Source organism: Lentinus tigrinus (genome assembly GCF_003813185.1).
Source record: "Lentinus tigrinus ALCF2SS1-7 unplaced genomic scaffold L226scaffold_51, whole genome shotgun sequence".
Classification (NCBI taxonomy): domain Eukaryota; kingdom Fungi; phylum Basidiomycota; class Agaricomycetes; order Polyporales; family Polyporaceae; genus Lentinus; species Lentinus tigrinus.
The window spans coordinates 90,310-117,955 of record NW_027137960.1 but is presented as its reverse complement, the minus strand read 5'-3'; the positions used below and the strand labels follow the sequence as shown (position 1 = coordinate 117,955).

The 27,646-nt window shown below is 55.9% G+C and overlaps 13 protein-coding genes and 1 non-coding gene across 14 annotated transcripts; 10 read left to right on the top strand and 4 right to left on the bottom strand.

Moving 5' to 3' along the window:
• Positions 1 to 767: 767 nt before the first annotated feature.
• Positions 768 to 1,532, top strand: L226DRAFT_472357 (uncharacterized protein; the record flags this gene model as incomplete). Its single annotated transcript, XM_067676458.1, has 3 exons — positions 768 to 1,121; positions 1,185 to 1,319; positions 1,398 to 1,532. The coding sequence occupies 3 exons, from the start codon at positions 768 to 770 to the stop codon at positions 1,530 to 1,532; spliced, it is 624 nt and encodes a 207-aa protein (XP_067529679.1).
• Positions 1,533 to 2,044: 512 nt separating this feature from the next.
• On the bottom strand, positions 2,045 to 4,393 carry L226DRAFT_540109 (Rft-1-domain-containing protein). The gene is made up of 4 exons (XM_067681805.1): positions 4,325 to 4,393; positions 3,381 to 4,121; positions 2,445 to 3,332; positions 2,045 to 2,387 (listed from the first exon to the last, which is right to left on the bottom strand). Exons 2-4 carry the CDS (start codon positions 4,061 to 4,063, stop codon positions 2,327 to 2,329), a joined length of 1,632 nt encoding a protein of 543 aa, XP_067529678.1. The 5' UTR covers positions 4,064 to 4,121; positions 4,325 to 4,393; the 3' UTR covers positions 2,045 to 2,326.
• A 277-nt stretch (positions 4,394 to 4,670) lies between these two features.
• On the top strand, positions 4,671 to 6,422 carry L226DRAFT_617085 (uncharacterized protein; the record flags this gene model as incomplete). The annotated part of the gene is made up of 1 exon (XM_067686985.1): positions 4,671 to 6,422. One exon carries the CDS (start codon positions 4,671 to 4,673, stop codon positions 6,420 to 6,422), a length of 1,752 nt encoding a protein of 583 aa, XP_067529677.1.
• Positions 6,417 to 7,091, bottom strand: L226DRAFT_555308 (uncharacterized protein). Its single transcript, XM_067683053.1, has 2 exons — positions 6,730 to 7,091; positions 6,417 to 6,666 (listed from the first exon to the last, which is right to left on the bottom strand). The coding sequence occupies exons 1-2, from the start codon at positions 7,016 to 7,018 to the stop codon at positions 6,635 to 6,637; spliced, it is 321 nt and encodes a 106-aa protein (XP_067529676.1). The 5' UTR covers positions 7,019 to 7,091; the 3' UTR covers positions 6,417 to 6,634.
• A 580-nt stretch (positions 7,092 to 7,671) lies between these two features.
• Positions 7,672 to 10,393, top strand: L226DRAFT_472348 (P-loop containing nucleoside triphosphate hydrolase protein; the record flags this gene model as incomplete). The annotated part of the gene is made up of 2 exons (XM_067676455.1): positions 7,672 to 9,158; positions 9,214 to 10,393. 2 exons carry the CDS (start codon positions 7,672 to 7,674, stop codon positions 10,391 to 10,393), a joined length of 2,667 nt encoding a protein of 888 aa, XP_067529675.1.
• A 63-nt stretch (positions 10,394 to 10,456) lies between these two features.
• L226DRAFT_575883 (uncharacterized protein) lies at positions 10,457 to 11,092 on the top strand (the record flags this gene model as incomplete). Its single annotated transcript, XM_067685267.1, has 1 exon — positions 10,457 to 11,092. One exon carries the CDS (start codon positions 10,457 to 10,459, stop codon positions 11,090 to 11,092), a length of 636 nt encoding a protein of 211 aa, XP_067529674.1.
• Positions 11,093 to 12,155: 1,063 nt separating this feature from the next.
• Positions 12,156 to 12,896, top strand: L226DRAFT_472322 (uncharacterized protein; the record flags this gene model as incomplete). Its single annotated transcript, XM_067676453.1, has 2 exons — positions 12,156 to 12,295; positions 12,359 to 12,896. 2 exons carry the CDS (start codon positions 12,156 to 12,158, stop codon positions 12,894 to 12,896), a joined length of 678 nt encoding a protein of 225 aa, XP_067529673.1.
• Positions 12,832 to 14,422, bottom strand: L226DRAFT_494767 (tryptophanyl-tRNA synthetase; the record flags this gene model as incomplete). The annotated part of the gene is made up of 6 exons (XM_067677495.1): positions 12,832 to 13,435; positions 13,489 to 13,616; positions 13,668 to 13,783; positions 13,833 to 13,913; positions 13,973 to 14,185; positions 14,234 to 14,422. 6 exons carry the CDS (start codon positions 14,420 to 14,422, stop codon positions 12,987 to 12,989), a joined length of 1,176 nt encoding a protein of 391 aa, XP_067529672.1. The 3' UTR covers positions 12,832 to 12,986.
• Positions 14,423 to 14,451: 29 nt separating this feature from the next.
• Positions 14,452 to 17,486, top strand: L226DRAFT_540104 (uncharacterized protein). Its single transcript, XM_067681804.1, has 14 exons — positions 14,452 to 14,645; positions 14,703 to 14,770; positions 14,836 to 14,961; positions 15,029 to 15,250; positions 15,305 to 15,466; positions 15,521 to 15,823; positions 15,871 to 15,939; positions 15,994 to 16,173; positions 16,242 to 16,373; positions 16,436 to 16,640; positions 16,693 to 16,772; positions 16,828 to 16,986; positions 17,048 to 17,155; positions 17,209 to 17,486. Exons 1-14 carry the CDS (start codon positions 14,552 to 14,554, stop codon positions 17,347 to 17,349), a joined length of 2,049 nt encoding a protein of 682 aa, XP_067529671.1. The 5' UTR covers positions 14,452 to 14,551; the 3' UTR covers positions 17,350 to 17,486.
• A 158-nt stretch (positions 17,487 to 17,644) lies between these two features.
• Positions 17,645 to 20,015, top strand: L226DRAFT_494760 (uncharacterized protein). The gene is made up of 9 exons (XM_067677494.1): positions 17,645 to 17,753; positions 17,822 to 17,947; positions 18,006 to 18,648; positions 18,708 to 18,831; positions 18,882 to 19,025; positions 19,079 to 19,120; positions 19,176 to 19,372; positions 19,435 to 19,620; positions 19,697 to 20,015. Exons 1-9 carry the CDS (start codon positions 17,682 to 17,684, stop codon positions 19,822 to 19,824), a joined length of 1,662 nt encoding a protein of 553 aa, XP_067529670.1. The 5' UTR covers positions 17,645 to 17,681; the 3' UTR covers positions 19,825 to 20,015.
• L226DRAFT_516254 (DNA glycosylase) lies at positions 19,696 to 21,644 on the bottom strand. The gene is made up of 6 exons (XM_067678470.1): positions 21,083 to 21,644; positions 20,838 to 21,028; positions 20,648 to 20,782; positions 20,505 to 20,597; positions 20,375 to 20,447; positions 19,696 to 20,276 (listed from the first exon to the last, which is right to left on the bottom strand). Exons 1-6 carry the CDS (start codon positions 21,536 to 21,538, stop codon positions 20,001 to 20,003), a joined length of 1,224 nt encoding a protein of 407 aa, XP_067529669.1. The 5' UTR covers positions 21,539 to 21,644; the 3' UTR covers positions 19,696 to 20,000.
• Positions 21,645 to 21,759: 115 nt separating this feature from the next.
• Positions 21,760 to 21,830, top strand: L226DRAFT_t270. The gene has a single exon. It is a non-coding gene; the product is annotated as a tRNA-Gly (tRNA).
• A 795-nt stretch (positions 21,831 to 22,625) lies between these two features.
• On the top strand, positions 22,626 to 24,236 carry L226DRAFT_540101 (uncharacterized protein). Its single transcript, XM_067681803.1, has 3 exons — positions 22,626 to 23,238; positions 23,298 to 23,696; positions 23,844 to 24,236. The coding sequence occupies exons 1-3, from the start codon at positions 22,788 to 22,790 to the stop codon at positions 23,924 to 23,926; spliced, it is 933 nt and encodes a 310-aa protein (XP_067529668.1). The 5' UTR covers positions 22,626 to 22,787; the 3' UTR covers positions 23,927 to 24,236.
• A 1,096-nt stretch (positions 24,237 to 25,332) lies between these two features.
• L226DRAFT_555301 (uncharacterized protein) lies at positions 25,333 to 27,059 on the top strand. The gene is made up of 3 exons (XM_067683052.1): positions 25,333 to 26,097; positions 26,153 to 26,551; positions 26,652 to 27,059. The coding sequence occupies exons 1-3, from the start codon at positions 25,665 to 25,667 to the stop codon at positions 26,732 to 26,734; spliced, it is 915 nt and encodes a 304-aa protein (XP_067529667.1). The 5' UTR covers positions 25,333 to 25,664; the 3' UTR covers positions 26,735 to 27,059.
• The last annotated feature ends 587 nt before the right edge of the window (positions 27,060 to 27,646 follow it).

The following is a 27,646-nucleotide window of genomic DNA, read 5'->3' as shown; positions in this document are numbered from 1 at the left end:
AGCGGTCAGATATAAGACTCCCCGGACTTGACCTCATCTCCCACCTCGGAGCTGGCTGCGGCCGCCACGTCTCTATATGAGCGAAGACCACACCTACCCGCACTCAGGCTACTCCCCTTCCGATGCCGGTGCCCATCCTTCGGACTTCTGGCCTTGGCTCTATGATAACGTGCGTCTTCTTCTACGATCGGGTGACGTAATTGTACTGATTTTTCTTGCCTTCAACAACAGCAGCCGCCCGAGCCGCCCATGCCTGGAAGCTACCCAGCATGTAATGTGGACCCCCGGACCAATATATTTCCGCCACCCACTCCGGCAGAGAGTCAATGTGTGCAGTGGAACGACATCATTACGCCCAATATGTCCCAATCGTCTTCACAAGATACTTCGGTATGGTCAGATCGCGTACACTCATTCGCTGCCTTGACTGACAAACCCCTCAGGAGTTGTCGCCCCTTCCTTTCCCGGAGGGGGTGCATGCGTTATTCCCGGATCTCGTCACAACTCCCCAGTCTCCCCCCGTTCCGGGCATCGCGCTGACTCCATCCCCAATGTCCGTCTACTACTCGCCATTGACAGAGCTTAGCCCTCGTCTCTCCGTGGATACTTGCACGTCTCCGCCAGGATCTTTTTTACCAGTACCGTCGTCCTTGAACAGCCCATACATGCAGGTTTCGCCCATGGGCTCGTCGGCTCGAACTTACTCCTCTCTTGGCGACTCCTGCTCCTCGAGCTACCAGAACCTCTACGCCGGAAGCCCTTCCTCTATGGCCTCTCACGAGAGCTTCTACAGCTTGAACTCTCCTGCTGTGGCATCTACGTCTAGTTTTGGTCTCCCTACCTCAGCTTCTCCGCGTGGGATCTCGTATTTCCTCCCCAACTGGGAGCCATCCACACCCGCCGTGACCGTTCAGCAGGCGCCGACTGTGAAGCGCCAGCGCGTTCCGCAGACCATCAAGCTGAGCCCGAAGCGGAATCGCTCACATAAGGAGAGCTTCTCCTCTGGCGGTTCTCCGGGTGTGCGCGTGGTGGATGTCCTCAAGGGCGACGCTGCACTGGATGGCTCCGACGAGCGCGTCCTGGAACGAACGGGTCACCGGCAGATTCGCGTCACCGTCCAGGTGAGTTAGCGTTCCCTCTGCAAGGAGTGGCATACATGCTGAGCGTCCTCCTTGCACCTGCAGTGGCCCGGGTATCCAGAGAAGCTGTCCAAAGATAGGTATATTGCTATCCAGGACAAGGATACCCGCACATACATCACTCGAGGGGAACTCGCGAAGCACATCTGCGATTATATCGCAGAGTACGTGAAGAAGGCCGTTGTGAGTCTGCTAGTCCCCTCGGCTATACTACGCTAATGTACCCCGTTCTCTTCCCAGAGGGCACCCCCGCCCAAGTCGGATAAACTTTGGACATTCACCTCCGTAGACAGCTCGAAACCTGGTATCACCATAGATAATCTATGGCTGACGAGTGTCGCCGCTGCCAGCAAGAATATTTGGCTCGTCGAGCTGGAGGTGCTGCGTTACTGAACCGTATGCCTTCTCCTGCGCAACCCCCTTCCGTAGCCCCAAAACTCATAACGCCCACGCATATGCCTATCTTATTCCAACTAACAACTTATTATAAGCTCGCTATCTAATCGACATGCATGCGTCTTCCACTCCATCTCTGCGCTCGGACTTCGACTCTACTTCGTTCTGTATACCTCGAGCGCGCCATAACACATTTCCTCATCTCATCTATCTCCAACCCAATCTCCATACTGTTCCGATCCTCGTCCTCGTCCGCATCCTCGTCTTCGTTCCAATCTCCTCATCCCGGTAGATCCAGGAAGCTTGATAACGCCTCATGCTCTCGTGCAGGATCGCACTTACACATACACACATATCTCTCGTCGCATCTCATCATACCGCATAAATCTATGCAACAAGATCTCTCCGACCGGATCTTCCTGCGTGTGCGGACGACGGACGTGCTTGGCTATCTCCACTGTGGACAGGCCGCTGCATCACCGCTACATGGTCCGAACATATGACGACACGCGTCTCGTGGGGAATTCGAATAAGGCCTAAAGGCACACTGCCCCCCCTGCTCTTCTCATAGCGAGCGAAGACGCCCTCTGTACGATCCCCCTCAGTGGCATAGCACCTTAATGCGTCAGATCAAGTTGGATACTCTTCAAGATGACGACAATTCGCTGCGATCGCAAGGAGTTACCTCGTTATAATCTGGACGCCACTACGCTAAAGTGTCCGCGTTCAGGAACACACCACGCCGCCATCGGACTCGGAATTGCCCATGCATCGCCGCGTTCATCCTACCCTCAACGTGCCTTTCGCAGAGAGTCCACCAGCTGCATCACGCTCCTTCGCTCGAATAGGACACTGCAGGCCCGGTCAGCCGAACGAACGATACCACGAACAGCCTACAGAAGAACTCACCAAGTCACCAGACACCCCAGCACTCCCACCACACCCACCGCAACGTGTCCCGTCTGTGCGAGCACATTCACAGGTGCGCCCACATGAGCCCGCGCACTGACCCGCACCGCCGCGCCGGCCGCAGCAAACGACGTGAGCACGGGCAGGGGCGGCACCGCGCGCCTCCACTCGACCGACACCCCGCGCGCGCTGAAGAAGCGGCGGACGAACGCCCATGCATAGCCCGCGCGGAGCGCCAGGTTCGCGACGTTCGCCCATACCAGCCCCGCATCGCCCAGCCCGAGCCCACGCGCAAGCGCCGCCGCCCCGGCGACGAAGGCGGCGGAGAAGACGAGCATCCAGCGCGCCTGTGCGCGCAAGTCCGCAGGCGAGGCGGCGGAGGCGAAGAAGGCCTCGAGGACGCCGTTGTATGCCATCGCCGGGATATAGTAGATGTATACGCCCAGTATCGCCGGAGCGGAGGTCGCGAGGTACTTCCGGGGCAGCGCCAGCGAGAGGGCTAGCGGGAGGAAGGGAGGTGCGAACGTAATCAGGAGGAGAAGAAGGTGGGTGAACGCGAGGAGCAGGGTGAGCAGGACCGTGGAAGCGGTCTGGAGTGCTTCCTTCGTCTGCGATGTCGGAGACTTGTCTTCCGACGCGGAGGAAGAGGATGACGCCAGCGTTTTCGAGAAGAACACTCGAGCCGTTTCCTCGATTGGCTGGAAAACGATCCGCGCCACGAGGGACCCGTAGTTGGCGGCGACTGCGTATCCACCCTGGTCCGCCAGCGGGCTTAGACGGGACACGAGGAACTTGTCGCCCTCGGTGAGGAAGTGCTTGATGAGACTCTGTCCCGTCATTGCCACCGAGAGCTTGAACAAGGCAGGTTCGAAGTACATGTTCTCAGTGCTGACGATCCGTTAGCGTCATCTTGGCCGTGAGATCTAATCCACTCACTGGTCATGGATGGTAACGGGAACCTGTCTCAGTCGGAAATCGAGGTTGTCACGGCATGCAACGGCGAAAGCCACAAGCATTGTCAGACCGTACGCCGTCTGGCCCAAGGCGAATGCCACCAGTGCCCACTCCTCCGAGGTAGTGACGAGGACCAAAAAGGTAGTGATGGTTTTGAGCATCACCGCCGTTCCCTCCGCGCGTACACGAACATGAAAGCGCAACTCGTTCTGGGTGCGAATATACATAGGCTCAGAGAGCAGCTCGGAGAGGGCCGCAAGCACATAGAAGGCAACTGCGGCGTGGAAGTGCGGCTGGGAGGAAGTACTTGAAGAGCTGCTGCCCAGGTAGAGTATTGCCGACCCTAGCGCAGTAGGGATACCGAGAAAGATAGGGAGGAGCGATATGTTAGTAACAAGGGGTCCCCTCGCATCATGGTTGGATGACTGCTCGGACTGGGCTCGCAAAAGCGCATTGCGGACGCCTTCACGGGAGAGGAAGAGGATGGTCGACAGCAATAGTTCGAACTGGATCGACGTGGTTCCGAAGACCTGCGGAGAGACAAGTCGAACTAAGGCCTGGTTGAGGACGAACGTCACTATTCGAGAGAATAGCTGGAGGAGGACGAGACTGGATCCCGAGGCGAGTGTGGCCGAGAGCAACGACTTGGTCTTCTCTGATGCCATGTCGTGATCTCGTTAGTGTGCAGCGGGAATATGTCCCATCTGTAGCAGCAGCGCAGCCCTGTTGTAAGGCAACATTAGTACAATGCATTGACCACTGAACAAGCTGGTCACAATAGAGGAAATTTCATGAAGAGCACGATGCACTACGGGTTATTCAATCGCATATCAACCTTGAGTCATGTTAGAAGCTCCCACATCCCAATGCAAAGCGTTGAGAATGGCGTTTTATCTTATCCGTGATAGCTATAGAGCAGAATTTACCGTGTCAGATGGCTTGGGTTCCAGTACTTCAAAAGAGAGTAAAAGTGGAAGACAAGAGAGAACGCGTGGTGACCGTGGCACTGGCTATGCGATGCCACGTCTTACATATATATATACTTTTCGGGATTTAACAAGTTGTGGTACTTGTATGACGTAATCAAACAAAAGAAATCCGCTTAAGTAGTACTAGCTCTTGCTCGAGCCTCAAGCCCTTGGCTTTGAATATTGCCTTTGCCCGTCGAAGGTCGGCCCTAGTCTTCTCGCAATCGTGAACACTGACTATAAGTTTTTATGATTCTTAACGTAGGTGTATTCTGACATCTTACGCTGTGAAGACTATATACAAATGGTTGCGCCGCGCTCACCAACCCCTGTTGGCCACAAGGGCTCAAAGCTCTGGGCCGAACTTCACCTCCACGAAGAGGATCATAGGCTGCGCGATTTGAAGTATGCATATAACGCCTCGGTGCCCATCAACCGTATGCTGCCACCAGAGGTCCTCAGCGAGATCTTCAGCCACCTCCCATCTCCCCTTCCCACCAGACGACAGCATCCACACACCCCCTATCTCCTGGTCTATCGCGCATGGTACTCCCTACTGCTGCACACACCTCAGTTCTGGGCAGCATTTCTCAGCCGACCACGCATCCTCACGGACAAAGGATGGGAGACCGGCCTGTACGATCGCTTATATCTTGAGCGTTCTGGCACTGTCCCCCTCTCTCTTTCCCTAGATAATCGCACGGACCGAGCTTTCCCCTCCTTGATTCTACATCGACATCACATCACAAGTCTGCGCATCGGCATCACTGTGATCGGTCAGCTTGGGTCTGAGCCAGACTTATCACTCCTGAATTCTCTCCTCAACGCGGGCTTGTCGTTGCTCGCCGAACTCGATGTATATCATATACATCTGGGAGGCTCTCGTCCGAAAGGATCTCTCATCTTTCATTCCCAGCAACTTCCCCGTCTCCGGTCGCTCACGCAACCCTGGACGACCACTGCGGTAGGCGATGCCGTAGCTCAATTGCGCCATCTGCACTTAGAGGGATGCGCCGTCTGCGACGTGGAAGTAATCACACCCGCATTCGACATGACATCGATTTTGAACAAGATGACTCGGTCCCCTCTCCTCGAGAGCCTTTCGCTCTCGCATCGTGGAACCGCCGGCCCTTCTGAGGATCACCCCATACCAGTCTGGGGCGATGATGTTAAGCCCGTGATCTGTCCCGCCTTGACTCGCCTTGACACCCGCAATTGTCACCCAACAATCACGTCGACGGTGTTATCCAAACTTGTCCATCGACCCACTTGCCGCGTCTGGCTTGCGGCGAAGTCCTTGCACGAATCCCTGCCGGCTGGTCCCTTCACAGCCACGACGATGGCAGACCACGTCAACCTTGAATTGAAGTACGATGCGAGAGAACATGCGGCCCTCAGCACGTATATTGACGGCTCCAAGGCACTCTCGTTCTCCTTCAAACCCGAGCCGGGTACACCGAACACGCAGAGAGCGTTATGGACCTGCTGGGGGTCTATGAGCAAGACCTTCTCCGACGCCAATGCAGTCACGACCTTGACCTTCCGAGGACTCGACGGCTGCGTGTCTCCGAATTATGGCCCACGTGACGGAGAAAAGTTCGGAGAGCTCCTGAAGGTCTTCCCCACCCTCTTACGGCTCGATTTTCTGGGCTGGGACTGCCGACAATGGTTGATCGACATCTTGGATGGGCTTAATCTGTGCCCACGCATGCGCAAACTCACTGTTTGCTGGCAACGAATAGTCGACACAGCAGTTCTGACTAGCGATGTGCTCAAGAAGGCGCATCCGGCGGCGCCGAGGGATGACCGCCTCAAACGTCCCCTCCTCGGGGCCGTCGTCTTCGAAGACTTCTGCGACAGGGTCGCTTGTATGTTGCGGAACAGAGCAGAGCTGGGATCACCTCTCCGGAGCCTGACGGTGCAAGTGGCTCGCGAGATTACGAGCTCGTATGCCGATGACGAAGAGTGGGACCCGCCAGCACTGAAGGGGCGGATGTGGAGGAAACTTGAGGGGTTGGTCGAGAAACTGGAGGTATCGTACGCTGATGAGGTGTGATGATGATACAAGCGTGTCTAAGGCCCCGGAATATCACAAAGGGGGTGTACAGCGAACCTCTAGGTATCACATTTGGAAGAGGACTCACAGGGACTTGTCGAGATTGTTGAATCGATACAGTTCGCGCTCCATGAAGAGAGAACAGAGCCCGGCAATTAACAATGCATATGAGTAGTGTAGAGTGAAGACGGTAGCAACTAGGCAGCCATGCTCTACCGCTTCCTGGACATCCGCCGACTCTCCGCTGTAAAAAAAACGCTTCAGTCGGCAAGGGGGGAGAGAAACATGACGGAACAGGAGCACACACCCGCTGACTTGGCCTTCTTCGGTGCGCCCTTTCCTCTCCTCTTCTTCTCCTCCACATCCGCAAGTCGCTCGTACTCGTCCCAGTCCTGGATCTTGAAGCCACCACCCATGCGGTTAAAGCGGGCGACGGTGAGCTCCTCGGGGTAGTAGTTGATCATGGACGGGCCACGTAGACGTGCGCGGAGGTACTTGGCGCCAGTGCGCACCGATGTTGGGTTGTAGGAGGTCTGGAAGATCTCGCACCTCATGCGAGTGAGTGCAGCGAGTCTAGATGGTGCAACCGCGGCCATGACGTGGATAGGAAGGGTCCACGTCGGGGATGTGGTCGGAGGAGGGAGGTGAATATAGACGTCTGGATTTGGCAGTGCCGAAGTTAGAAAAACTATGAGCGCCTTCAAGCTCAGCGGGCTCTTTCTGCTTCCTCCTCGACGGTCTCCAGATCTGTCTCTGCTTGTTGATGCCAATCTGTTCGTGAATTCCACGTAAAATCGACAACAACACTTGCGAAAACCGAGAGCTTGGGAGCGGAGACTGTAGGAGCGCGGAACTACCACGAGAGGTGCGTGACGGATACTTGCCACATACACCATGAAGGAAAGGCATACCCGGCGAGCATTTGCCAATGCAGAGTATTTGCTGCTACCCTATGCTTCTACGCAAAAGAGATGAGAATGCGACAAACAGGAGTAAGGCGGGTCCGACACGTACATCGTCATAATGCGACGTCAGTTTCGCAGCGATCTTCGTCACGTTCCCAGTTCTGAAGTGAGAAGTCCTGTGTCGTAACGAGATTTGTAGGAGTGGTGTGCTCTATCCTTGTTCTGGTTCCACAGGCGTGGCCACTCAATATACGCTGCGTGCAGCATGTCCATGTCTCAAGGATCGTGCAAGCTGACCTAGCTCCTGTAGGTGCTTCGGCTGATTCTTCAAGAGTTGAATGTCCATGTTTCGCACACCACAACTCGTCAACACACAATGTCGACACGCACTTTCACGAAGTACGCTCCCTCGGCGCGTCCTCACGGTTCCACCCGTCCTTGCTCGTACACGGACCTATAAGGCTGGTAAATCTGGTGGACGCGGACGTCCCTCTAGTTCACGCTCGACGCGGCCATTTGATCCCTATCCAACCGCTCATCAGCCGCGACACCATGATCTCGAGCATGACAGTAGCAACAAGCTGAGGCTCTCCTCTAGCAATGTTGCCGAATATCTGGAACAGAATGTGTCCGACTGGTACTCCAAGTCCGGGGCAAAAACGGTAGAGCGCCTGCTCCGTTTCGGTGTCTCTAAAGACGCGGCAAGACCCCTGTTGAAGGTGTTCCGGAAACATCTGGAGGCAGGTGACGTGTTTCGTGACCTGGCCTACGGGGACGATCACCTCGCTCGGATGGCGCGCGACCTCTCGTCTGGGAACAGGACCACCATGGACCGCTACTGCACGAAGATCCTGTACGAGTGGGCCAGCCACCCACAGGGACAACAGGCACTCGAGGCCACCATCCCTCATGAGGTCATTTCCCGCATGCAGACCCTCTTCCACGCTGCCGACCTCTCGAGAGTGAGTTGGCAGTATACCCCCGCCCGCATGTCCCCCCCGCGCAAGTTCATCATGCACGTCGGCCCGACGAATAGCGGCAAGACACACAACGCACTGCGCGCTCTCGCTGCTGCCGAGCGCGGTATTTACGCCGGCCCGCTCCGTCTCCTGGCGCACGAGATCTACGACCGCCTGAACAAAGGCCAGATCGTACCTCTCGGAATGGACCCCTCCCCGGAAGCGGAGCCCGACTCGCAGACGGGCTTCGACCTCGGCGAGGACGCAGAAACAGGGAAGAAGCAGGTCGCGGTGACGAAGACCGGGAATGCCAAGTTTGTCCGGCTGTGCAACATGGTGACGGGCGAAGAGCAGAAGATCGTATCCCCTGATGCGACGCTGCTGAGCTGCACGGTCGAGATGACGCCGCTGCGGACGTACTGGGACGTCGCAGTCATTGATGAGATTCAGCTGATCGCCGACAAGCAGCGCGGAGGTGCTTGGACTGGCGCGGTCCTCGGGCTGAATGCGAGGGAGATCCACCTGTGTGGCGAGGAGTCTGCTATCCCGCTCATCGAGGCCATCGTTCGTGATCTGGGCGACACGCTGGAAGTGCATCACTACAAACGTCTAACCCCTCTCGTTGTCGCGGAGAAGAGCCTGGAAGGCGATCTGGGGAAGGTCCAGGCGGGCGACTGTGTGGTTGCGTTCTCCAGGAGTGGCCTGTTCGGACTCAAGCACAGCATCGAAAAGGCTACGAAGATGCGCTGTGCGCTCGCGTATGGACGTCTTCCACCGGAGATCAGGAGCGAGCAAGCCGCGCTGTTCAACGACCCCAGGAGTGACTATCGGGTGCTCGTCGGTAGCGATGCTGTTGGTATGGGCCTGAATCTGTGCGTCGTCTACCTGTCAATAGTCCGCACCAACGCTGATGAATGAATCTGCTAGGAAAATTAAGCGCGTTGTATTCGAATCCGTCGCGAAGTGGGATGGGGTTGGCATGCGGCTCTTGTCGGCGTCGCAGATCAAACAAATTGCAGGTCGTGCTGGGCGCTTCGGCTTACACGACTCTGACGCGGCAGGCGTGGTGACCACTCTCCACGGGCCCGACCTCCAAGTTGTCCGGAAGGCCCTCGCGGCGTCGTTCGAGCCTCTGCACCTCGCGCGCTTGAACATGACGATGGAAACGGTGACCCCGGTCGTTCACGCACTTCCGTTTGACGCCAAAGGGTCGACCATTGGGGAAGTCTTCCTCTACGTGTCCAAGATGCTGCCTGTGTTCCAGTTCCAGGATGTGGACGAGCTCACAGAGGCGATGAAGACCATCGACTCCTTCACGGACTGCCTCACGCTCGAACACCGCTTACTCGTGCAGAATTCGCCGTGCCCCTGGCGTGACAACTACGCAGTCGACGGTGCACGGTCTTTGCTGGAGATATACCGCGAGAAGTTGCAAGTGCGCGTGGAGGAGGTACTGCACCGCGGGCGGCTGCTCTCGAAGCTGAACCGTGCTCTGGTGCTCATGCAGAGTCCAGGTCGGAGTCCAGACAACATGACCGTCGTCCAGCTACTGAGCACTCTCGAGACCGTGCACAAGGTGTTGGATCTGTACCTGTGGTTCAGCTATCGGCTTACGCTTGCATTCCCGGACCAGAAGAATGCGTTTAAATTGCGTCGCCTGACGGAGTTGGTGATGGACTGGTGCTTGGAGGTGATGCACCAGACACGGCTCGGTGCGCGCGATGCAGCAGCGGAGGCTCGCAAGGCCGTCATGGGACGCCGGCCACAGCAGGAGGATGAGGACGGTTTGGAAGCAACGAAAGTCAGCATGAACCCTGTGTACCAGGAGAATTACCACGATCCCAACGGTACGTTCGTCTCCTCCGCTTTGCTGTGTTGTCAGCTGAACCGAATATGTTCGCAGGCCCGTGGCATTTCAACATCGCTCGGTGAAGTGAGCTCGTCACTTCCCTTCACGGTGATACTGGGGTGTTTGCACTTCTTTGCGCGCCTGTCCAGAGTGGTTCAAGTACGCGCGACCGAGCGACGTGCCTCCCTCCTCCGAACCACATCGTCGCCGTCCGCCTACGCTCATCGTCCGTCTCCAACTGTTCTCACCCTCGGCTAGGCTGGTCCGCCCGCTCCTCTCAAATTAGAATACTCAACGCACACTACACTACATACACTAGTTATGTTACTCTCCTACCTAATCATCGCGCTCTCCGTCACCTTCGCCCCGCTGGCTCAGGGCCGACCCGCCGGTGCACCTGCCGCTTCAAGCCACACCTCCGCGGAACCCGGCACACTACTAGGACGGCCTTACTCTATCCAGGAACGCCGCGAGCCCTCTCTCCCTCGTCTTCCGCGCGCATCGTACGCAGGATACGCCATGCCCGACGGGTACCAAACGGCAGCGCCCCCGCGCCGCTCCAAGCCCTACGCCAAGTACCTTGCGGAGCGCTCAAACGACGTCTGGGCACACGAGCATGGCCGGCGGGCGGACGCAGGCGCGCCAAACTACGTATCCTATGTCGGTCCACCCCCTGCGCCGCCCGCTGAGCCTGCGGAGCCTGTCCCGCCGTTCGTTGCTATCGTCCCTCCTCCGGCACCTACTGCCCCCGCGGCGCCTTCGGGTCCCATCCCCAGCTCGACGAATACGAGTTCGAGCGCTACGTCCCTGGTGGCGACCTCCTCAGTCGCCAACTCAACTTCGACGTTGTCCTCAATCGCGACGCCGACGAAGCTTGTGACGAAGAAGACCAAGAGCTCGAAGGCGAAGAGCAAGTCGAAGTCAGACAAGGGCGAGAAGCAGGGGGCGAAGAGCTAGAGTACGAGTGGGCGCGGTATGAAAGTATGATAATAATCTTGACTACGACGACGGACCTCCCCCACTCCACAATTCTCCCGTTGTATCTATAGATCATACTATCACGCTCTCCCCTCCGCGTTTGACGTTCGATAGCTCGACTGCTAGGACAGAGTGCACCCGAGCATCCTATGTTGCAAGGTGAGGGTAAGTGGACTAGTGAGGATCCCCAAGCCAGAAACCAGGCGTCCAGATGAGCAGAGAGCACTCGAATATCGCTACGGATTCACGATGCGGATGACGGTCCAAGCCAAGGCAACGAGGCTATGGTTAAAGGTTACGCTGAGGTGACCGGTCGGAAGTAGGGTAAGTAGGGCGTATTTGCAACGAGTTGTAACTCGGGTTTGTAACCGGCGTCATAGCAGTTGATTGGTCCAGCGCGGGCGAATCGCCCAAATTTTCGCGGTTATAACTCGTTGCAAATACGCTCTAGTCTCAAAGTTTTAATCTACGGGAAGGCAGAACTAATGGACCGCGCCTGGCATCGCCCGCGGCCCCGGCCCGTGCTTCATTGCATGGTGGTCACCTCCTGCGGGAGACTCCGGGATATTGGTCGACAAGGTGCGGGTCGTACGATATGTTCTTTTATCTGTACCATGTACTTCGTACTGTCGACCATTGAATACCAGCAGAACTAATGGATGACCTAATCAATTAATAAGCAGGTGTGGGCGCTTATTCGCTTGTGTTACAACTCTCATACTTCGTGCGTGATTTTCGAAGTAATCCTTTCCATCTATGTCCATGTAGCTCTGAGACTGATAGTCTCCGCTTTCTCATCAGAGACCACGCGAAAAGTCGAGGAACATCTACTTGAAGCCGCAGAACTTCAACCTACTAGCAGTACCCGCTATATATACCTCCACGGCGGTGGAAAACCCACCCCACGCTTATTCGTCCTGAGCACGAGCATCACAACATCACCGTAAGCGCATTCAGTTTGTTTTAACAAATTGTATAGCTGACCGCGAAGGTAGCATAGATTGTTTTCAACATGCCTGTACCTGTGGAAACTGACATGGACATGGTACACGAGGGCTCCTCAGTACCAAGAAATACATCCCCCACGAAAACTGTTCGAGCACTGTCACCAGCACAAGAACGCAAGTTGGTGGATTACCTTGAGGACCGTTTCCTTGAAATAACACGAAACTTCAAGAAACGGTGCTGCGTTTTCTCTGAGTATCCTGGCCATCTACCGCCACTAACCACTTTACCGGGCCACAGATCAGATCCTTCTTCGACCCTCGCCACACTTGCCTCCTACCTGGAGGCGACCCATCACCTGCTGTTCTTTATCCTCCAGATCCCGCCAGTCGATCCATCCGGACCACTGCGCACTTCGCTCTTGCTCCGGCTCACAGGAGAGGTGCTCCTGTCTATCCCCGGGTACACTCCGGATCTAGAGACGCTCCCTGTCCTCCTTGCATACCTCACCGACTTGGACCACGGCTGGTTAGCCGTGCTCCGTGCTCAGGCCTGGGACGCGGACGCATCCATAGGTGTCGACGCCGAGCTTCCGGACGGGGCACGCGTGTCACCCATGAGTCAGACAGAGCGGACGCGGCTGCGGAGTTTGCTTCTCGGGGGCACTGACGCGATCGAGGAGTGGATGGAGAAGCTGGATACGCAGGGCGAGGGCTTCGACATCGCCCTGCAGAGGGTAGGACTGGAGCAGTCGTTCAACGACTTGTTCTCTGAGACGTTGGCGGAGATGGGGTCCCTCGCCGGGCAGGATCCACAGGGTATGATCGGGACCTGCTGAGCTTCGACCTGACGTGTACGACTAGTGGCGTGAGCGAGCAGTGGTGTATTATACGGTGCCTAGTGTACTGCGGGAAATGTGTAACTGTATCTATACGAGTCCGACGCGCGTCCTGACTTCCCGGAGCGTGCCTGCGGAAAGCTCCCTCGCTTTTGCCGCGCCCTCTTCTGCGATGTTCGCGAGGTACGCCGTCTCCCCGCGGAGCCGCTCGAATTCGGCTCTTGGGCCCTTGATGAGCTCCTCTACCGCGTCTGCGACATCTGCCTTGAGCTCGCCGTGTCCCTTGTCCGCATAACGTGCCGCCACAGCTTCGACTTCCTCGCCAATGCAGGCAGCTAGGATGGACAAGAGATTTGCCGCCCCGGGACGTGCGACTGGGTCGTACGTAATTCCGAGTGTCGAATCGGTCACAGCACCCTTGACCTTAGAGCGCACTTTCGAGGTGCTGTCGGTAAGAAGGATGCGTGAGTTCAAATCCGGCGAGGACTTGGACATCTTGGAAGATGGGTCCTTCAGCGAGAGGACCCGACATGAGGATGCTGAAGAGAGCATGAGGATGCGGAGGTGAGTGGAAGCAGCTGATGGGGCTCACTGATAACATGCTGAGGGAGAGGGAACAAGGGCCTCTTTCCCTTGAACGTGCGGTTGAAGCCTTCCGCGAGATCCCGGCAGAGCTCAATGTGCTGCTGTTGATCCTCCCCAACGGGTACATGGGTCGCGCTGGAACACACACTGAGCGAGGTACCAACCGGAATGAACGATGAGACGCACCGGTATGCGAGGATATCCGCAGCTTGCAGGACGGGGTACGTGAATAGCCCAGCGTTCAAGAGCGACTCGTCGACCTCGGAGTCATCCCGAGCATTACGCGAAGCGGCGAGCCTGGACTAATTGCGATGTAGGTCAAAGGTAGCGCGTAGTTGACAATGTACGCACCTTCCACGTGGTCATGCGCCGCAGCTTGCCCATGGGCGTGATGCAGTTGAGGATCCACGCGAGTTCGGCGTGGTGGAGGTTCTGTGCACGAGACGTCGTGTCGGTAACGGACGCGACTCTCATTGAACTACGACACGCACCTCATCCTGGTGGAAGATAACAGACCTCTTCGGGTCCAATCCAACTGCGAGCAGCACCGCAAGCATGTCCCGACGTGCCGCGCTGAGGGCCTTGGGGTCTTGAGGCAAGGTGAGCGCGTGCCATCCGACGATGGAGTAAATGAGCTGGTCTTCCGGCGCGGCGTCGCACTGTAACTTCACCCAGTTCAGCAGTGCTCCCAGGAGGTTTCCTAGCTGCAAACAGAGTTAATGTGTTCAATCTTCGCCATGCATGCGACGTACATGAGGGATTCCGGTGGGTTGTATGCCAGAGAAGACCACTCTGGGACGCGCGCGAGCCTCCTGTGACTCGCCGAACGCGACATTGGTGCCATGGAGGCCACGCATGACGAGACGTGTACTATGAGCTATACGGCATGTCGACGAGAACAGCGAGGGTGCACGTCGGAGATGCTGGTAAACGAAAGACATGGGCAGCGCCCGCCCTCACGAGCGCGTCGCGCATCTCGACGACGACCGTCACCATCGTCTCGAGCTTCCTCGGAGTCACTCTCTGCTAGGCCTCTCTGCTTTACTTCCTAGGCACTCTGGCTTCTCGTCATGGCTTACGACGCTAGCTACGATGACTGGTTCGACGTTCCAGGCGGAGACAATTTCGCGGATGTGACGGAGCTGTTTGTCGCGGGAAGCCAAGGTATGTTGCACTATGCTTGCCCTGCGGAGGATTGAAGCGTGATGGGCTCTTTGGCAGACATGGAACCTGAAGAGGTCTTGCTGATGGACGGCTTCACACTCATGGATGCAATGAGTGCCTTTGAGGTGAGATAGTGCACTACCGCCACTGTCTTTATGATGCTAACTCGCATATTATACACTACATGAAGATCGGGGAGCCGCGCCTGGACAGCGGGATGATCCTCGAGGAGCAAAGGCGGCCTCCATTTGACCCCCTCACCCCCCTACTGCCCGAGGAGGTTTGCTGGATCCTCGACAGGAGCTTCGCGTGCGAGGTGAATGACCCCGTACTGCTGTACCATACCCGTATTCAGAGTTTCATGTACGTTTCATTGTTTCCAGATGGAATGGCATGCGGGGAAGACGCTCTCACAGAGCGTGTTCACCATCCTCTTTGTGCACCACATGCCGGACATCAACCCCGAGTACCTCATCCCCGAAGAGGACGACGATCCGCAGCGTCCCAGATGGCTGATTACCGTCGTAATGCGCGCTGCGATGCTGGGGATGCTGAAGTGCTGTGACTTTGCTTGGAGAGAGCTCTCGAAGAACCGGGTTCACGACGTCAGTAATTGCAGACAGATGCTCGCACCTCGTTTTCTGACAATAATCTCCTAGGTAGAGGACTGGCAAGGAGAAAAATGCGACGTATCCCTTCTCGAAGGGGTTAACTCGGACCTCATCATCCACATGCTCGATAAGGCCTGCGACTTGATACGACAGTCGGACCTCCCAGAAGTTCAGATTGAAGCCCTTTGCGATAGGCTGCTCCTGCGGAAGGTAGGGACACAGATGACGATGGCGCCTGATCTGGACTGACCGCAGCATCACTAGACTCTCCTTCAGCTGTACAAGCTGGACTTGCTCAAGGAAGCAGCCGAACTGTGGTACAACATAGCTGTCACTCGTGGGCTGCTGCACCGTGTACGAACATCGCACCAAGATTCCTTACCTCGGGATTCTCCTGCGTCCCTCACTATGGATCCTCATATCGCGCGGCGCTTACCCAATTTCATGCCAATACGAGTGACAGATCTTCCACCATTTGAGGCAACCTGCGATGCCATTGATGCCTATCTAGAGTACTGGGGTGAGATTGGCCACCTTGTCAACTCGCCATCCATACTCAAGTGGGAAGTGAGTCTGCGTCGGTTGTCCGTATACTTCTGCTTCATCTTCTTTAGACGGCAGGTTCCATGCATTTTGCCCTGCACCGGAAGCCAGCAGCGGCTTTCCAACGCTCACTTGTGCAGGTATGGTTGTACCCTTCAATATCGGCATGCCTGGCACTGATCGTACATGTGTAGACTCTTTTCTTCGACAAAGACATGGTGCTAGGGGCACATTGGCCCTCATGGCTTGTAGACCGCTTCTTTTACGAATCTATCGGCCTCTCCTATACCACTATACTGGACGCCTTCCACCGAAGCGCGCCTCCAATGCAGAAGGCAACGATGCGGGACGTAATCGAACGGCGGATCACAAAGGCATGCTGCCGCCGAGGTGTCCTCGAATGCCAATCGCTGACCCCGAATCTGTGTTGCTTCTGCCGCAGCTCATGGTCCCGCATGTTCGCTCAAGCTGGTATAACCCTCCTCGGCGCCGACGGCATCTGATGAAGGAGGTTCTGCAGTGGCACATGCTGTACGACGTAATGCTCCAGGATGTCGCGCAGTATAAGCCCCCAGTACGTTTCTGCTTTACGTGTAGTTGATCGAAATGGTTGCTCATAGTTCTTCAATATGCCAGGACCCAGCTACATCGGTCATCCTGACAGCGGTTCTGCGGACGGCGCAACTATGGCGTCTCGCGGCAAGTAGGGAAGTCATACTTTCCGGGTTCCAGCAGGAATTGTATGCACCTGAAGAAAAGCCGATCGCCTATTGGTATCTCTCCCGGGTTCTCGAGGTCCATCTTTCCTGTATCGATGGCCTATTGCCGGTGGTACCCCGAGGTACGTCTATGAGCTGTCCTCGTGGGCACATCCATTTTTGACCTGTTGCTAGACACTGCGGCGTTCCGCGAGCTCAATTTCCAGAGGTCCCACTTGACGGCTCTGCAATTGATATGTACAGCACTCGTTTCGGTACGATGGATTCCGCTAATATCTACCGACAACAAAACTGACTGCGGTAATTCAGTTGACGGCAGGGTGCATCACCTCATCTTGGCGGAGAATTTCCCTCAACTTCTTGCGACGATACAAGTGGGTCTTTGACCCAGAATTTGACAAGCTAGCTCCCGCGGAGCCGATACCGGACCTCTTTGCTTTCCCGCCCGTGTTACAGGATCTTCTGCAGGTACGCGATACCTTGGACTCATTTGGGGTATTACTGAATGGTGTTGCGCTGCATCCTCAAGGATCGATTCTACTCGCCAGCCGCATCATTCCAGCTCGCGCGAGATATCTTGGTAGATGCGAAGCAGCCTCAGGAATGGGTTGGACACTGGGGGAAGGATCGGGTGCAGGTAAGTTGCCGCGATCATTATCATTTAGCTTCGCTCCCTCAGACCGTCCACAGTATCTGGACAACCTCGCGACGATCTGCCATCGACTGCAAAATGCCACCCCAACGAGCATGATCGAACTGCCGAACTTCACTCTCGGGACGTTGCAATGGATTCCTGACTTGCACCCGTGGTTCCCGACTGTAAAATCGTAGATCTGTATCCCTGTATCCATAGAATCTGAGCGCTCTAAAGGGGGTTGTGCTCCATTCAGCTTGGAAACATCACTTGGGTTTGGCTGTAACAGAATAGATGTTGTATGTTATACCAGTTGTTGCACCGACGAGGACGCAAGCAAATTCCAACGTACAACGAGGAATTTACTAGTATGCATTGTTCTCGCCTACTAGGTGACCTCGAGCCGGCGCTTCTAGTGATACTACATAGTACTAGGTTCAAGCCCCAATCATGCCGGCCTCCGCCCAGCTCCAGTTGACTTTGCAACTCTCTCATCGACCACGACCACCTACAGTCTTTGGTAACGATCATGGGCAGCAACTCGCCTCCAGCGGTGCTGACAATCGCCGGCTCGGACTCCGGTGGAGGAGCAGGAATCCAGGTCTAGTTTTCCGAGTCATTTTTACGCACGCCCGAGCTTATCTGTCTACTGCTTCATACGTTTAACAGGCAGACCTGAAATCGTTTACTGCTTTCGGGTGTTATGGAACGTCTGTCATTACGGCTCTGACGGCACAGAACACCAAAGGCGTGCAGGGTGTACACCCCACTCCGTCCGATTTCCTGGAGCAGCAGGTCGGTGAACCAACTTGGCTCGACAGAATATAGTCGACTCACAGAACGAGTTAATCAGTTAACTTCTGTTCTCGATGACATTGAGATCCGAGGAATCAAGACGGGGATGCTCTACGATGCCGAGCATACCCGCAGAATTGCGCGGAAGCTCAAATTGCATTACGGCGACGCGTCGAGAGTTCCCCCGCTTGTCGTCGATCCTGTCGCAGTTTCAACCTCGGGCCATACCTTGCTCCACGAGGATGCCGTCTCGGTTATGATCGAGGAGCTCTTCCCGCTGGCGACGCTGATCACGCCAAACAAGCCCGAGACGGAGCTGCTTCTCTCGCGCAAAGGCGTCTCCGTCAAGATCGAGTCGCTCGAGGACATGATCTCGGCGTCGGAGAAAGTCCTCGCGTTCGGATCAAGGGCAGTCCTCGTCAAGGGCGGACATGTCAGTTTGACTCTTCGGGACGTCCATCGCATATCGGCTGCCCGTCCGGAGGTGTCAGTCGTGCAGGAGACGTTCCTCGGCGAGAACATGGAGATCCTGCAGGTGAATGAGCAGGACCTCGCCTCTCGCCAGCTCGTGGTGGATGTCCTGCGAGAAGGAGAGACGGTCACTCTGTTCGTCAGTCCGCGGATAGACTCGTCTAGCACTCATGGAACTGGGTGCACGCTTTCCGCTGTTATCGCATCGCTACTGGCGAAGGGAGAAACCGGTAGGTTCTTCATCTTCATAAGTGAAGTATCAATGAATGCTTACCATGTTTCCAACTAGTTGTGGAGGCGACACGTCAGGCCACCATCTACACCCATACAGGCATCGAGACCGCTTTTCCGGTGGGACATGGGCATGGGCCGCTTAATCACATGCACAACTTGCTGCCAAGGGCGGTCCCTCCGTGCGTGCCCGTCTAATTGAATGGTTGCATATTCTAACAGCGCAGTGCAGGCCAACGGCTACCAACCCACACCCATTCACCCGCATCTTGATCCAGTCTTCGAGGACAACATGGAAAGCGTACGTGGAGCACGAGTTTGTGAAGCAACTAGCAATGGGTACGCTCCCGAGGGAATGCTTCCTCCACTTCGTCAAGTACGTGAGTTTTGCCCTGATGAATCGCGACAGTTGCTAATGGGCGAGAACAGGCAAGACTACCTGTACCTGAAGTACTACGCGCGCGCATATGGGTGATTATGACCGACTGCCCAAGAGTGTGGCATGTACTCACATATCTACGGACAGACTCCTCGTGGCCAAATCGTCAACCTTTGGCTCGATCCAGACTGCCACGCAGACGATCATCAACGTCATTAACGAGGTTGCGACTCACAAGACCTTCTGCGCGCAGTGGGGGATCAGCGAAGAGGAGCTGACGGCGACGCCAGAGTCACCCTCTACGACGGCATATGGCGCGTACTTGCTGGACATCGGACTGCAAGGTAAGCCCTGGTCGGATGACCACATAACGGAAATTCTGTCAAGGTTTACCGTACATCTTCAGGTGACAGTGCCAAGCTCATTATGGCTCTCGCGGCATGTCTGCTTGGGTACGGCGAGGTCGGACTGTGGCTAAAAAAGGAGGCGTCGAAACCCGATAGCTGGGTCAAGCTTGACGGCAACGTATATCTCAAGTGGATAGAGGACTACTCGGGGGAGCACTACCAGGGTGCGGTGAAACTCGGCATTGGTGAGTGACCACCAGGTATCGACGAAGATGCATACGCGGTATTGATGTGGAGCAATGTGACAATCATGGGATACAGAGACGATCGAGGCACTGGCAGCTGCAGACCCGCCGAACGCACTCCGCTTCCAGGAGTGGTGCGCCATATGGGAGAAGTGCACTAGACTGGAAAAGGGCTTCTGGGACATGGCCTTGAACCTGTTATGAGAGCTGACAAGAAGGGAACGCGGTATGGTACATGTCAAGATTACTGGGGAGATTAGGCGACCGTTACTGTAGCGCAAGGCGATGGACGATAGAGCGAGAAGCGACGAACACAATGTATCGGTAGCCACTAACTATCTTGCGCCGCATAGCACAAGAATCATGGCATGTGGTGCGAACTAAGGGGAGGTGCCTTCTATCTTGACAAGTTTGAGCTGCTCGGGCGGAGTGCGGCGCGTAGCCGACGTGCTCTCGAGCGCAATCTTGTGTTCCTCTTCCTCGAGCGCGACTTCTATCTTCGGCCCGGCGCCCGTATCTGGGCCAGACGCGAAAATGGTGACCTTCTTGCTTCCGGGCTTGCTGCTCGAGGCCTTGGCCACCTTGCGCGCACTGGGGCACAGACCGTCGCTGAGTTCGCATTGGTCGCATTTTGGCGCTACCGGCGTACATATGGTCTGACGGGCCGGTCAGTACGTCGTCCCACTGCGCTGGCACGCCACATAGCCGTAGCAAAGCCTATTCGATGGAATTAATGAGCTGCGACAAGACTCACTTGACCAAACCCAACAAGCAGGTGGTTGATCTCAGGATGCAGTTCAAGAGGCAGCCACGATTGTAAGTTCAGCCTACCATGCCAAGGATCAGCGCAACTCGGTCAGACTGGATAGCACGAGCATACGGACCGCGTTTCCTCTGGCGTCTTGCTCGGCGGCTTGTGCCAGCCGAGCCGGTTGGTGATCCTGTGGACATGCACATCCACACCGATGCCAGCATTACTGCGGAAAATGTGAGGATGCATGACTATAAGACGATCAGGGGCGCATACAGCTTCCATGCCACTTGGAGTGTTAGGAAGGCCATCTTGGGGCCCACACCCGGTAGCGAGCAGAGTTCGTCTACGGTCTTCGGGACGTCGCTGTCGAACTCGTCGCGGAGTTTCTGCGCCGCTTGCTTGATGTACCTGGTCGCGTGTTGAGTATAGTTTCGAGAGAGGATATGCGAGTTACGCAACTTACTGCGTCTTGCGCCGCCAGAAGCCCACCTTGCATATGGCTTCAGCAATGACGCTCTCGTCGGCCTGCAGGATGGCGTCTACGGACAGAGTTCCGCCGACCGCCTCACGCAACTTGGCCACGGCTGCATCCGTGACCTCGTCCTTGGTTTGAGACGACAACATGAGCGAGACGAGCGTCGAGTAACGCTGGTTCTGGCGAGGACGCGTCAGATGACGATTCACCCCACAGCGCAATGGGCCACGTACCCTTGGATCTGCCTCCCTCAGTTGGGCCTGGTCGCACCCCATGGTGTCTACCGGCGCAACGATGTGCAAGCGCATTCTTTTGATCGTGTCATATGTTTCTCGCCAGCGTGGAGGTGCAGGGTGCGGCGTCTCCAAGGCAGTGGGGATAGGTTTCTGTGTGCGAGGGGAAGTAACCCGTTTCGGTTTTGGCCTTCCTGGCAGAGTATCCCTGGGAGTGCCGGCAACGGATTCAGTCTTCACTGAAGTTCTGCCAGGATCGGACCGCTCTGTCGCTTTGCGAGAAGAAGCGGACTGCTCTGCGACCTCCGAAAGTTCTGGGTATTCAGGGCAGTGTTCGGCGGAGACCTTGAGCCTCTTTGAACGTCGAACAGATTCTACAGCATCTGTTGCCTCGTACAGTGTCACTTTGGTGGAGAACGGACTGGGTGTAGCTCGTAAGCTCAGGTTCCTCTTCATGGTTGGCAGTCAGGACGGTGACGCTGCTCGACCTGTGGTGGATATACAAGAACTTGCGGATCAGTAGTGCTGGAGGTATCTATCTGCAGCGTCGCAAACCAATCTGTAGCCAAGCGGAATTTGCTGAGTGGTTTCGAAGCTGATTTCAACAGTCACCGCCATCACTATGGCACGGTCATTGGAATACAAATGGTCAATAATATTAAATGCATCCAGGTATAGCATTCGTGGTGTAGCGGTAACATTGGGTCTTCCCATGGCCTAGCTTCGGGTTCGACTCCCGGCGGATGCACTTTTTTGTATAAGTTGGACCTTTTCGGCGGGACGCTCGTGGCGCTTGCCGTCTTGATCACTGATCCTCATCTCCGACGCTGGCCTGCATACGAGTTCGGGCAATCTTCCTCTTGACGGGAGGCCAAACCGAGACCTGCGTGCCAGAGTTGCTTCCGGGTCTGCGTACGTTCGGATTCGTAGTCGGGAATAATCATGGTCCTCGGCTCTGGGCAGGAAGAGCAAACTCGTGAGTGTTCAGCAGTAGCAAGTGTCGCCGGTACTCTCTACTAGGATTCTACTATGAACAGATCAGATATCTCCTCCCTATCCCATGCAAATGTCTGTTACAGTTTATAATGCATATATGTGTTGGTTACCGACAACCAGGAATGTGGAGCGCAGCGCCTTGTGCATATGTAACGCCGTCCTCGTGGGGCCAATCCGTGAGTGTTTGTTAAATTTCCGTTTCCGCACTGCTCTCATGTGTTCCCAATACGCGAGTTACCGCGGCATAGCAACAGAACGGTGCCAGGCACCTCAATAAGGCTCGTGTCTCCGACAGCTCATCCGCAGTAGCCTAGATTGGCATCCACCGTCTTTCTTTGTCCACGCTGTACACTCCTCGGGTTGATGCTCTCCCGGCCAATCGCACCAATTTGTGTCGGATTTGTCCGCTGGCAATAGAACAACAGAGCCTGTCCGGTCCTGGTAAGCTCATTGCACCCTCAAACTTTCTTATGTCTCGGACGCATGCTGCGTCCACATGTGGGGATACGGTGTACGCGCCGGAAGTCAGCTTTCTGCATGTGGTAAACGCGGCTTCTTCAATTTCCCCGAGCGCGAATTCCGCGGGTCGATATGTCGAGCAGCATCAGGTATTAAAGGTGACTGCTCTGACCCGACATGAGTCCAACGGACGACCATCGCTCGGACGACCCACCCTGTTATAACCCGCACTATACCCTACCCCTCCGCCATGATTTCGACGTTTGGGATTGCTTCCCTGGCTCTCGCCGGTGCTCTTGTCCTCCCCTCACGCGCCCTCACTATTCCCGTCACCAACCTCACCACCCGCGCCAGCGTCTCCAGCTCTCTCTTCCCTGTTAGTCCACAGATCAGTTACTGGACCACCGACTCTGTCATCGCCAACCCTAGTCCCCTCTCCGATGCCACTTTCCGGCCCCATAATGAGATTACGGCTCTCTCGCACGACTATGTCACAGCACCCGATGGCAAGAAGTCCATGCAGGCGATTTACCCTGAGGGGTCTTACACGTTCACGCACGACCCGCAGGGCGGGTTCTCATTCTACGCTCCTGGTCCGTCGTCAGTCGATCTGACCACGGCGAAGGAGGCCACGTTCAGCTACGACGTCTACTTCCCGTCTGGCTTCGACTTCGTCAAAGGAGGGAAGCTCCCAGGACTGTGTACGTTGTTCCCACATGCGCTGCTCCGCGGAGGTGCTAATGAACTTTTGTGATTACAGACGGCGGAGACAGTGACGATGAGGCTCTGTCCTGCTCTGGTGGCAGACGCGATGACGGCTGCTTCTCGGTGCGCTTCATGTGGCGCACCAACGGCGCCGGAGAGCTCTACACGTACCTTCCGCCGGACTACGATGAGAACCAGGCCGTTTGCGATGTCCCTCCGTTCTCCACGTGCAACGATGTTTACGGCGCCTCGGTAGGCCGTGGGTCGTTCACGTTCAAGACCGGCGGACGCACGACGATCGGGCAGCGGGTGAAGCTGAACGACGTCGGCGACGCAAACGGCGAGATTGAACTGTTCGTGGCTGGCAAGAGCATGTTCTCCGTCAATGGGCTGGTCCTGCGCGATAGTTCTTCGGGTAGAATCCGGGGCCTGCAGATGCAGACGTTCTTCGGAGGTGAGCGCTTTGCCTTTGTGCGCTGCTTCGGTTCGGCCCCGAGGTCAGGTGGGGCGTGCCGTCCTTCGGTGCGCCGAGGGCCCTCCCGTTCTACCTCCCGTTTCGCTGCTGCGGAGGACATGTGTACTGACCTGCCTTCCTTACCAGGTTCGGACTCCTCGTGGGCTTCTCCCAAAGATCAGGATGTCTACTTCTCTGATTTCTCGGTCGCAATCACGGAGACGCTCTAGGCCACGATGCCTCGATGGCAAATTTTAAGGGTCCCTAGTAGGGCTACCCACGACACATTCTCAACGTCCCTTCTTTCCGTATGCTGTTATTGTTGTTCTCACTCATCGGGTTCCATCTCTTCAAGTTCAGGCTTCTGGTACCTTGTGACGGCTCTGTGATGTCCCGGTTCTCGGTCTAGTACTTATGTCAACCTCACGTTGCTCTGTAGCTTATCTGTAGCTGTATCTCACAAAAAAATTGACCATGTGTACTCCTCGTGCTCTAATTGGCCCGTGGGTGATTGCGGAGCGTTCGTGCGCAGCTCGTTGGTCTAGAATTTACGGTGGACACCAGGCTCGCGCGAGCCTATACCTTCGATAATCTCGCATAGGAAGGGAATACTCAAGATATCTCCGGTCGTCCTAGGGAAAATTTGCGCCGGAAGTGGGCTGTGGTTACCTGAGTTGTTAGCCGAGTTCCGGTAATTGACTTCGGGGAACGTCCGTGGGCGCAACCGCTGAGCCGCCCGAGCTGATGCTTGACCAGGCTCTACCTCGTTCCACCACAACGCTCAACCCTGCCTCGCCGCACTATGTCTGAATCCTGCCTGCTGAATGTTGCATCCAGTGCACACTGATCGCGCCCATCACGGAAACCGGGATGCCAAGGACAACGCTGGGGCGGGTGCAGGAGTCCGCCATCGACTCGCTGACTGCTGGCAGCAGGCCACACTTGTTCAGGATCACATTTGATACCACCAGAGACGGTAACGCAGCAACACCCGTCTTGAGCTAGGAGAATGACTTTGGCCGACATGTTACCAAGTACCCAGTCAAATCTGTGTGCTGGCAGCATGTTCTGAGGTAGTACGATGCCGTGCTGCAAGCGACGTCGCGACTCATCGAGGCTGATATGGTCATGAACGGTGTGTGTGTCCTTGCATCATGATTTGACGTGCTGGACCTGGCCGTATGTCATGTTGACGCCTGCATACACTGATGATTTGTCCTCGTTCTCGATGGGTTCCTGTAGTTGCTAACTCTCGACGGACCACCACGTCGATTCGAACTCGACAGCCTTACAATGTGGACCATGACGTAGAACACACTCACCGGACGAATGCCTATCGGCATGCGAAACATCACCGAGTGGCCTTCGAACGTGCTCTACACGGGCGTCCCGTGATGCAGTAGGAGAAGATCTTCGCCATCGCTGTGTGTGATTCAACCTGCTACCATGTTCTATGTTCCAAGTCTTTCTGACTATGTTATTTCTGCAAGATTATTCTAGCCCACCCATGGATGGAGCTACGGCAACCCGGCTTGTATATGAACGTGAACCTCCAGACAGCTTTGCAGGTCGTCTGGTGAACTCATCCCACATACTCTAGAACATTGTGCCCACAGTCATGCTCTCTGCCGTTCATAACAATTGGCCTTGCGAAGTCCGAAACAAACACGCCTTGTTTTCTTGGTCAGGCGCCAGTCACCGCTTAGGTGGCTATTGTGTCGACTTCGGTGATGTCTTGGATCAAGCGCGCCCTTGTTTTATCGCGTTTCGTGGTTCTTTTCTCCTGGTCTCGGCGTTCTTCCGAATTTGCTGTGCTCTTGCAATGGTATAAAGCTGCGCAGGCCTCTACAATGTTTCCTCGCTCGACGCCGCTGGTCCCCGTTCTCCTCCTCTGCTCTCGTGCTCAAGCCTCTGCAGCTGCGCTGTATCCAACGCTCTCCCAATCCAACTCGACGACACTCTTTCGCCATGTTCAAGACGCTCGCTCCCCTTATCGCCTTCGGACTTGCTTCCGTCTCTGCCCTCCCGTTCCCCGGTAACACCACGCATATCCGCCGTGCTACATCCACCTTGTTCCCTGTTTCGGACAGCACTTCCTGGTCTGTCTCCGATCAGGTCTCCGGCGCCCTTCCCCTGAGCGATGCCACACTGCGCCCATTCAAGGCGATCAGTGAGCTCAGCCACGACTATGTCAACGCGCCGGACGGCGTGTTCTCCATGCAGGCGAAATATCCTAAGGGATCATTCAAGCCTTCAGCTCAACCACGCGGTGGCGTCTCCTTCTACGCCCCTGGTCCTGAGTCGGTCGACTTGACCACAGCTCAGGAGGCCACGCTCTCGTACAGCGTCCTCTTTGAGGACGGCTTCGAGTTCGTCAAGGGAGGAAAGCTCCCGGGTCTTTGTACGTTGCCTTTGTACACCTATCATTCTTACACATGCTCACTGTTTGATTGCAGATGGAGGCAACAGCGACGACGAGGCCATCTCCTGCTCGGGCGGCCGTCGCGATGATGGCTGTTTCTCGGCCCGCTTCATGTGGCGCCGTGAAGGGGCGGGCGAGCTCTACACCTATCTGCCGCCGGACTCGCCCGAGAACAAGGCGGTGTGCGACATCCCGCCGGAGTCGGACTGCAACGACGTGTTCGGCGCGTCCGTCGGGCGTGGCTCGTTCACCTTCACCCCGGGCAAGCGCACGACGATCGGCCAGCGCGTCAAGCTGAACGATGTCGGCAAGGCGAACGGCGAGCTCGAGCTGTTCGTCGATGGCAAGAGCATGTTCACCGTCCCTGGCCTGGTGCTGAGGACGGCGGACTCTGGGCGCATCCGCGGCATCCAGATGCAGAGCTTCTTCGGCGGTGAGTCTCGGCTTGTGTGATTGTTCGGGCGGATGTTCACCGCGCCCTTGCGATCCTGCGATTGTTATGAGCATGCTGATTGACCCGTTTCTGCGCACAGGCTCCGACAGTTCCTGGGCCACCCCCAAGGACCAGAACGTCTTCTTCGGCGACTTCTCGGTGGCCATCACCCAGAATTTGTGAGAGTCGTTGCCCCGAATCGAGGACTCAAGACTATGATCATGCGACGCGACTTATTTACGACTCACTTATGACGATGCATTCCATAAGATGCACGCCCCCTCCCCTACTGGCCACACTCCTTTATGGCTCTCGTCGACCAGACGACGATGGAGCCCCCTATATCTGTACATACAGTTGTACGATCAGTGCGCTGTACGTTGCTAGGCATTCTCTGCGATGCTTTCGGGTGATCATGATATGTTCGGGTATTCAATGCGTCGCTACTCGTGATGCACATCGCCGCTCATGACATCCGTTCATGCATTGCCCCATGCGACAACGAAAGTCAGCCTGAGGTAACTCGATCGCTTCTGCCATTCTTTATACAAATAACCAAGTGACAGGAAATGGTTTTTAATCACGACAATGTAGGTGCCTTGATACGTGTCGGCTCACAAATCCAATCGTAGGAAGTGCTACAGTGTAACCAGCGTGGTGCTGCTGCATGCAGGATCCACCGCGTTGTGGCCGGCGCAGCCTTCGGGATCCTCGACTAGGTTGCACTTCGAGGCTATATCATCTTGACTCTTGGTATGTCCGTTCTGATGACAATGATACCGTCCGCGTTTCCCTGAGCAAGTACTGGTGCCAACGCTACTGGCAATTGGCATTGTTCAGTGTAAGGGCTAGTGGGTGTCGTGATCTGACACGGTGCACGTGACAGAAGCACATCGAAATCTGAACACTGTTGAGAACGCGTCGCGTCCTCTTAGGCTCCCAGCGTCCTACCTTCACCCGCCATATCCTCCTACTCATTCTCCTCATCATCATCATCCTCTCTTTTGATGTAGTGTTCCACTCCCACCAGGTTTTACGCAGCTGCAGGCTAGGCAATGTGAAAACGCTGTATTCTTCAAGTTTAGGAGGGCCCCA